This window comes from Cannabis sativa, chromosome 4 (genome assembly GCF_029168945.1).
Source record: "Cannabis sativa cultivar Pink pepper isolate KNU-18-1 chromosome 4, ASM2916894v1, whole genome shotgun sequence".
Taxonomy (NCBI): domain Eukaryota; kingdom Viridiplantae; phylum Streptophyta; class Magnoliopsida; order Rosales; family Cannabaceae; genus Cannabis; species Cannabis sativa.
Window position 1 is genome coordinate 66,731,987 of NC_083604.1, and position 9,680 is coordinate 66,741,666.

At 29.2% G+C, this 9,680-nt stretch overlaps 1 protein-coding gene across 1 annotated transcript; it reads left to right on the top strand.

The window, feature by feature from the left end:
• Positions 1-3,199: 3,199 nt before the first annotated feature.
• On the top strand, positions 3,200-8,599 carry LOC133037323 (MADS-box protein JOINTLESS-like). Its single transcript, XM_061114343.1, has 8 exons — positions 3,200-3,954; positions 5,863-5,941; positions 6,802-6,866; positions 7,011-7,110; positions 7,496-7,537; positions 7,981-8,022; positions 8,116-8,291; positions 8,389-8,599. Exons 1-8 carry the CDS (start codon positions 3,773-3,775, stop codon positions 8,405-8,407), a joined length of 705 nt encoding a protein of 234 aa, XP_060970326.1. The 5' UTR covers positions 3,200-3,772; the 3' UTR covers positions 8,408-8,599.
• The last annotated feature ends 1,081 nt before the right edge of the window (positions 8,600-9,680 follow it).

Here is a 9,680-nt window from a genome sequence, read left to right on the forward strand (position 1 = left end):
TATCTAGTACTGGGCGATTACAAACCTTTGAATTGGAGACAATAGTCCAACACTCTTTCAGATCATAGTAAGTGTAGAACGAAAAACAAGGATTGCTCTAAGGTCTCAGATTCCTCACCACATCTCGAACAACATAAAGGAAAAATAACTTTTCAAGTACGCAATCTCGAATCTACATGAATGGCATAATAAATAAGGCACCATACAAACACTTTCACTTTTGGAGGGGCCCCTCAATTTCACATACCATTCCACCACCACACCTGCCAAGATGAGTCAGCAGCCCCCTCATCAAATTGAATGAACCATGCCACAAAATAGCCACTTTTAACTGAGTAATTACCATCCCTATCAAAATGCCAACACCACCTATCACCATGAACTCCTCTTGTCGAAGGAGATAAGAGGACTAAGAACATTCTTCATTCTCAATGCAAAGGTCGTGGAGCCAATTTTATACATGACATTACACAAACTAATGGGCCAATACTCTTTAACCAGCTTGAATTTTTTTTAACTCTGGGTATAAACACCATATTTGACTTATTAATATACTCCACAGACCGTTCCTCATTCAAAATAGCCAAGAAGACACATGAAACTCGTTTACCAACCACATCTCAATATTTTTAAAAGAACATTGCATGAAAACGATTGGGGCCATGAGCTTTGGTGGCCCTAATAGCCTTGACTGATCAAAAAATATCATTTGAAGTAAACACAACTATAAGGCATTCATTGTCCCCAGCAGACTTGAGACTGTACTACTTCAATACCTTGCCGAATTTGGTCATTAGTAAGTGAGAAAGTTTGGAAAATACCAGAAAAGTACTGTTCAATCTCATCAACAATATCAACCTCAATTCAAAGTTTTTGACCACTTTCTGTCATAATCTCTGTAATGACGTTCTTTTTTTTTTTTTTCACAGATGCCTTGTTAAGGAAATATTTTGTGTTCCAATCACCCACCATCATCCACTCAGAACGGGATCATTGGTTTTAATACAACTCTTTACAAGTCATAAGGTCTTTAACTTGGAACAGGATCGTTGTTTCCAATACACAATAATATTTCATAAGTTATTTAATCATATGCTTTTTAAGTTATGATGACACTTAATATAAAATTATGATGTTTAGACATAATTTGTAGTTGTATTTTTCAATTATATATTGACCTTACTAATTACTTATTACATGCTAATGCCATAAGATATTAAAATATTAATTATGTATAGTAAGTGGCCTTAAAAATTTCATATTTATAAAAATATTTGACAAATAATATTGTTTAAATAAAAGTAGGGTAAATACTATTTAAACTTTGTATTTTGTAAAAATTATTTATTGGACTCTTTATTTTGTTAAATGACAAATTACATTATGTATTTTCCAAAATAGTACTAAATAGAACTTATTTTTTTGTCAAAATAAAACTTAATAATAACATGATTTAAATGTGTTATGACAAAATTAGTTATGTTTACTGCTAGGGTCGGCCCTATGCTAAGGCGGGCTAGGCCCGCACCTAAAACCCACTCCTATCAGGGACCCAAATAAAAAAAAAAGTTTTAATAAATATACATAAGTTGTTAATAATTTTTAAAAGTACTATTTATTTTTATAAAAAGGTCCAAAAAAATTATTTTTCCTAGGGGCCAAATTTACTCAGGGCCAACTTTGTTTACTGCATCTATTTGTGTTAGAAATTGTCTTTAAGTTGATTATATTAAAAAAAAATTATCAAAAATTGAACACAGTGTCCTATTTATATGCTATTTTGGAAAACACAAAGTCTATCTTGTCATTCAACAAAATAGATGGTGAAATGAATAACTTTTACAAAACAGCACAGGGTCCCAATCAATAACTTTTACAAAACAGTACAAGATCCAAAATAGTGCTAACCCATCAAAATATTATAAAAAAATAATAGAATTTATTTGGTAAATAATAAAATAAAAATATTATAAAATATTAGATTTTTCATTATTATTTTTTGTAAAACATGGTTTGCCTAATTTAGCTATTAATGAAAAAAAAGAAATTCTAGAAATTTATGTAGTAGACCCTTCCTAAAATGTCATTTTGGTAGATTTTTTTATTTATTTCAGCATCCACGAAAGATTTTTAGTCTATTTTGTTTTTTATAATCGCATATGTTGTAGCTATTTAAGATCACTTATAAATTTTTAAGAAATTCTAAATAGTTTACAGTGTCGAAAATAAGGTTTAAACAGCCACTTACTACGTGTATAAGAAAAATAATCGTGCGTGCAATAAAATATGTAAATTTTAACTACTCAATTTTTTAAAAAAATTTACAAATATTTTTAAATAACTATAACTGTACGATCATGAAAAAAAAAAAATAAATTAAAAAATTCTTTTATATACCAAAATAAATAAAAAATATACCAAAAAATTCCTCTAAAGTTCGCTATAGACTTACCCATAAGCTTATAAGTATTTTTTTTTTATAATTTCCTTCACATTTAAAAAAAAAATGCTTTACATTTTCTTTTTCTTTTTTTAGTTACAAGTTTAGGATTTTTTTTATATTAAACAAAGCACCTTATTCATGACTGCCATCATCTATAGTACTTACCAAACATTAAAAACAAGAAAAAGAGTGTAATCTAATAATATTTTTGCTGGGACACTTGTCACTTCAATGACTCTTTGCATCAACAAAAGGGCAACCAACCAGCTCAAAGCCCCATAAAAAAAATTATTAAAAGGATACATATTTTTTTTTTCTTTCAATAGTAATCTTAAATATAAATATAAATAAAAATAGGAAATAAAGCTACTCCTTGTTTACCAACATCTCAGTAAAATTATCCCCCAAATGCCTATGTAGTGTTTCACAGCAACTAAAGGCCAAAAGATATGGTCTCTCTCTCCAACCACACAAGGCTTTTTTTATTATTTTTCTTTTTCCACAACTCTTCACACAAAACGCATTACATTCTCTCTTATATTGGTGACTTTTCTCTTTAACTTCAGAATTGAAAAAAGAAATAAATAAATAAATAAAAACTTTTCCACAAAAACCAAATTAGAAGCACAAAAACAAACCCCCTAAAAAAAAAAAAGCACAAAAACAAACATCATCATCAACTATTTTCTACACCCTAAACTGGTAAGTAAATCCCACCAAAAAGAAATAAAAAAGCCAAAATTAAATTCTCTCTCTCTCTCTCTCTATATATCTGACCCATTTCTCCACTCTCTCAAAATTCCTTTTCATTTCTTGTTCTTACTTTCTTTGTTTTGTTTCCTTTCATTTCATGCTCTCACAACCTCAACTTAGTGGAAAAGTAGAATATATATATATATATATTTATATATATTAAGATAGAGCACCTTTTTTTTCTCTCTCTAATTTTTGGCTCTAGATCTAGAACAATAATTGGTGGGTGTTTTTTTTTTTTCCTTTCTTTCATTCATCTAAAGTCATTAGTATTTAGGGTTTGGAAGTAAGATTCCTGGCTAAATTTGGCAAGATGCCGCCATTTTTGTGATCAAACATGTCTTTGTTTTAACCCAAATAAGCCACATTAAGCTCCATAAATAGAAAAATTTCCCCTTTTGCACATATTAAGTTTTTAAGCTTGTTCTTACTTTGTCTGAGATAGTAGAAGAAGAAGAGAAAGATTTATCTATATCTGGCTATAGGAAGAAGAGGAAGAAGAAAAAGGGTTGAAGTAATTAAAATCGATCTGGGAATATATAATAGGGTAGATAGGGAAAGGAGATTATTATTATTATGGCTAGGGAGAAGATTCAGATAAAGAAGATCGATAACGCGACGGCCAGGCAAGTCACGTTTTCCAAGAGACGAAAAGGTCTTGTCAAGAAAGCTGAGGAGCTCTCTGTTCTTTGTGATGCTGATGTTGGACTCATCATTTTTTCCTCTACTGGAAAACTCTTTGAATACTCAAACACAAGGTATATTTATTTACTTTAATTTTGATCTGATAAGATTAAATTTATATTTATTCATGAGTTGAAAAATATATATAGATTAGGTGACTCTAGCTATCTTAAAGGAAAGTACGTATATATAAATTAAAAGATATATATTATATTAGAAGCTGGTTATAGGTATGTATAGCCTTCTATATATTTTGGAAAAGAAAAGAAAAGAAAAGGGCTGTGTTAGTCTATAATAAGATTTCTAATATTAAGAGGGGGAAAAAGATTTTATAAGAAAATGATAGTTATTAATCCTAATTAATCAATTTCTTTCTTAAAAAAAATTGTTTAGATAAGAAACACAAGGTAACATGCATGAGTAAGTAGGGGTAGTTGTTGAGAATGAAGATATATCATGACCTAGAAGATTCTTATGTAGCTTTAACTTTGCCTTATTAGGTTAGTAAAGCTGTGAATCTTCCATGAAATATTATCATAGTTTCTTATATATATGGTGACCACATAGGATGCTGTATACTTGTACTTTTTTGTTTTTAGACCTCACTTCTATCATTTTCAGCATCTAATTTTAGAAGGGGCGAGAAAGTAGCCCAATGTGGTTAAAATCACATAAAACATTACAAAAAATATGTATAATTGCTCCAAAAAGAAATATATATATAATGTTAATTAATGTGTGTGAATATACATACATAGGGTATTAGTTGCAACTTGCAATGTATGTGATAATTATTAATTTTATTGGTATTTATACACAATGCATATTTATATATTGGTGATAAGATGTTTTGTTTTTTCTCTTGTCTTTTCACATTTGAAAATTATTGAACTCCATTAATTAAACAAAAAGGCTCTATATATTTGTAACTTTATTATGATATTTGAAATGCTGTACCATGGTTTCCATGCCAGTAAAGCTGCACAAGGTTATGATTGGCAAAAGTTTTTGAATCTATACTAGTAATAACTTCAAAGATGAAGGATCTATTAGCAAATATAATTAATGGTACAAGTTGTACAAATTTATATACAAGCACGTGTACTGACTGGTGGTGAGTATATGTGATACTAGTATTGTTATTTGGTATTTTAAGGTACTCAATATCATATTTATATAACCATTATAATTAGTTAGTGGCTTCTTATATTATTTATTTATTTAAAATGTGAGACCCCATATGAAATGCACCAGACTAATAACTTTATGCCATATATTGTTTGGTTTGGTGTAACAAAATTTTTAGAAACCTAATTACTTTCTTGAATTTGATCTCTTACGAACGTAATGGAATGAGTAAAAAACTTCTATTGGAATTTAATAATTATTGCTGGATACTATTCCAAATTTAAATTGCCGTGTACGTACTGATCAGTAGTATAATAAGCTCAGAGATTTGGTTGGAAATTTAATATCCTTTATTTTTAGTAAATGATGCATATTGCTTTTCCTACATATTTGTAGAAAGTTATAATAAGTACACTACAACTATATTTTGTCCAAAACATAAATATAGTAGTACTGGTTAAATTGAAGATGAGTATGTTGAATGATTCACGTATTGTAATTAATTTTTAATATAGTTAATTTTTGGGTGAAATATACATGATACAATTGCTTTAGTTTGTTGGAGGATTTTTAATCAAATTATTGCATTTAAAGGTTAGATATTGAATGACATATACGCCCCATCAAGGAGTATATTGTTTTTTAATCATTTACAGGAGTGCCATTAATGTAACTTCTGAAAATTTCAGGCATAGAATGATATATATATATACAATATCTTTATAATTTGAAATTTATAATTATTATAATTTCTTGTCAATGTCATGATATTAATTATGACATATGTATATATTTAAATGCATACATGTTTAATCAACCATTCGAATATATATGTCTTCTTTGGTCTTGTGAAGCATGAAAGAAATTATAGACAGGCATCACTTGCACTCAAAGAACCTTGAGAAACTCGAACAACCGTCCCTTAAGTTACAGGTAAGTTTGTTAATTATATTAATTTCCATGCACGTGCATGCATATATTATGTATATATAGGTATAGTTTCTATGGTTGGGTTCGAGCATTTCTGTTTTGGCACGTAAAAAAGTTATATTTTTTTTCATATGATTAATGCATATGTTGTTTTTAGGCTAAGTACCATTTTGGTTTGTTCATGTTAGAAATTAGTCTTGGGTTGATTATATTAAAAAAATAGAAAATTACCCCATATGTATACTATTGTTTTTTCAGTGGTTTTTATGTGAGTTGTTATACGGATTTTGGTTGCGATTTAAGTTGCTCCGTTAATTGCAATAGGAGTTTTTATGTGGAATTCGGTAAAAATACCAAAAAAAAAAAAAACTGTTTTGAAGTGTAAAAATAAAAAAAAAAATTGATAAAATTGAGTTCGAGATCTATTTTATACTATTTTGAAAAAAATATTAGTGATTTTTAGAAATTATTTTAAGCTTATATACACTCTACCATATAAGAAATTTTTAATTATAATTTGTACCTAAAATACATCATATACTACATCATCTGTAGATACTAATACTATGTATAATTTACATATACTATCGATGTAAGTGTGTATATATGTAGGAGCAACACACATGCACGTACTACCCTGTACATCTTCTTATTTTGTAACAAAAATAATTTTTAAAATATAAAATAAAATAGATAGATGTATAGCAAATTAGCAATATATATTAGCATATAACTCAACTCAGCATTTAATTAATACGAAATTATTTACATTGATTATATATTTCTTTTTAAAAATATATATTGTAATTTGTTTATGTCTTTTATTCCCCACACAATTATGAATTAAATGTTTGATATTGTAGCTAGTGGAGAACAACACCTACTCTAAATTGTGCAAGGAAATATCTGAGAAAAGCCATCACCTTAGGTGTGTTTATGTGTATAATTTACATACCTATGTAGATATAAATTCTTATTTTTTTATCCTTCAATTGTTTTTTCAAAAAATGGAATATATATATATATATAGAGATTGATCAGACACATATAAACACCTCCAAATTTTATATAGGCAATTGAGAGGAGAAGAACTCCATGGATTAAACATAGAGGAGCTGCAGCGGTTAGAGAAATCCCTTGAAGTTGGACTAAGTCGAGTCATTGAAAAGAAGGTAAGATGATCAACCAATTCAATAAATAAATATCTATATATGTACATATTAGGATATTATAATCTAAATTATTTATTTTATTTTTTTGAAAGAAAATGTTGCCTGAATTATTGATTCATCATCTGAATTGCATCCTTATTTTTTGGCAATCTCTTTATACTATTTGAATTATATTTTTCCATTCAAAAAATGAGCAGCCATCAATTCTTCTGAATTGCAAGCAAAGAGAACTGTTCAACATCTTAATGTAAGATATGATTGAAAGTTCTAATTCTACTGTCTCAAATAGTCAGGTTCAATAATTGATTGGAAAAGAAAAACCTTATAACTTAGCTAATTTTTGTTTGTTGCAACTTATTAGTATTTATTAATTTTTCTCCTTCAGGGTGAGAAGATTATGAAGGAAATCAATGAGCTTCAAATGAAGGTTAGTGAATTAAGTTACTATTATGAATCGCTAAAGAATTAATAATGGATCAATTAATATATATATATATATATATATATACATAGTAACTAACAAGTTAATCTTTTTTTTTTTTGTAAAAAGTTCTTTTGTTCATATGGAAAAAAAGAGACAAGTATTAGGAAATTTAAATTACAATTGTAGCGAAAGTAATCGAAAGAAAAGTATACTTAAAGATAGTAAATGAATGTAACATTAACCTATGCTACAAAGTTTTGCATACTATCTTACTTTCAAATTTAAAAAAAAATGGAAAAATATTATATTAAACAATATATGGTGCATGATGGACATAATTAATAACACCATTATTTTACCAATTAATCAAGCCCTTGTACGTATATGTGATATGAACTCTTATATATATACTTCTAACATTATGGCATTAATATTAATTTTCGCAGGGAAAGCAATTGATGGAAGAGAATGAAAGATTAAGACAGCAAGTATGTATATGTATATATATATATATATATGGCCGATCTTACTCGATTTGCTTATTATAGACACATATATAATATATTGATTAATTAATTAAGGTGGTGGAGATTTGTAATGGGCGAAGTAGAGAAGGTGGAACCACTACTAATACTGATTCGGAGTATGTAATCACTACTGAGGAGGGTCAGTCATCGGAGTCTGTCACCAATGTATGTAACTCCAATGGTCCTCCTCAAGATTACGATAGTACTTCCGATACCTCTCTCAAGTTGGGGTGAGTTCATATTTAATTTGTTAATTAATTAATTATAATATATATTATTAATTATGCACCGAGCCTTATTATTGTGTTTACATTCATATTTTTGCAGGCTACCCTACGCTGGGTGATTGTGGATCGTGGGTGTCTAACTCTAAATGCAAAGTTAGATTAATAGTGTCTACAAAAGAGAAAAGTTTGACCAAGCAAAATAATTAACCAATATGACTGTTAATTAATTATGTATCACGAATATATTAATATATGATCATATTTTCAGCTCCAATACTAATTAATTAAACTTGAAGTAATTCTATTTATGATGTCTTTTTTACTACTTTTGATATATGATGGATAAACTGATCACCCCTCTGGATCGTATTTACAAATTAATCTGTTTTTATAAATAATGCTGGACCAAGCCCATATTTAAATATAATTAATCTGTTTTTATAATATATGATCATATTTTCAGCTCCAATACTAATTAATTAAACTTGAAGTAATTCTATTTATGATGTCTTTTTTACTACTTTTGATATATTATTGATTAAACTGATCACCCCTCTGGATCGTATTTACAAATTAATCTGTTTTTATAAATAATGCTGTACCAAGCCCATATTTACAAATTGTTTTGTTGGTATTGGACCCATGCTGGAATTCAACAGGCAGACCTATTTTTACAAGGGGATTTTTTTTTTTTTTGAATGGAAAATGTAAAACTTCATTAACCAACAAACTCCGTCACCAAACAAGGTAACAAATCAGTAGGAACAGACTCCATACTGAAGGTACGATCAGGATACAACTTAGAGGCTCTAGCGAAGCTATGAGCCACTGAATTAGCAGATCGTTTAACAAAAATAACCTCAACGGTACTCAAATCCGCAAGCAAATTTTTACAAATTCGAATGACTTGACCAAACAAAGAAATCATACAAATAGAACTCCGTAATGCTTGCACAACCCCAAGACAATCACTCTCCACAGTCACATGATGCCATTGCTTCAATTTGATCCAAGTGAGAGCTTCCTTAACAGAGATAGCTTCGGCAAGGATTGGTTCCACCATGTTCATCGCCAAGATGGATCGGCCCTCAATTAACCAACCTCGGTCATCCCGCGCTACCATACCCGACCCAAAAGACCGCCCATCATCAAATAAAGCTGCGTCTACATTAACCTTAATGCTATTAGCAAGAGGAGGGGACCAATGCTCTGCACCATCATGAATCTGATCATCAGAGTATGATGTGCCAAGGACAGAGTTTTGAGCATTATTCCATTGATTAAGGTAGTGTTTAGCAAACCCAACTATATCATCAACACGAGTCGTCTTTCCCTTCCAAACCAACTCATTGCGCGCATTCCAAATGGCCCAACACACAGCAGCCACGAGAG

Excerpts from the sequence above, each read along its gene's own strand:
- LOC133037323 (XM_061114343.1), top strand. The coding sequence starts at position 3,773 with ATGGCTAGGGAGAAGATTCAGATAAAGAAGATCGATAACGCGACGGCC. Across the intron at positions 5,942-6,801 it reads AACCGTCCCTTAAGTTACAG|CTAGTGGAGAACAACACCTA; the intron begins GTAAGTTTGTTA and ends TTGATATTGTAG. Across the intron at positions 7,538-7,980 it reads TCAATGAGCTTCAAATGAAG|GGAAAGCAATTGATGGAAGA; the intron begins GTTAGTGAATTA and ends TAATTTTCGCAG.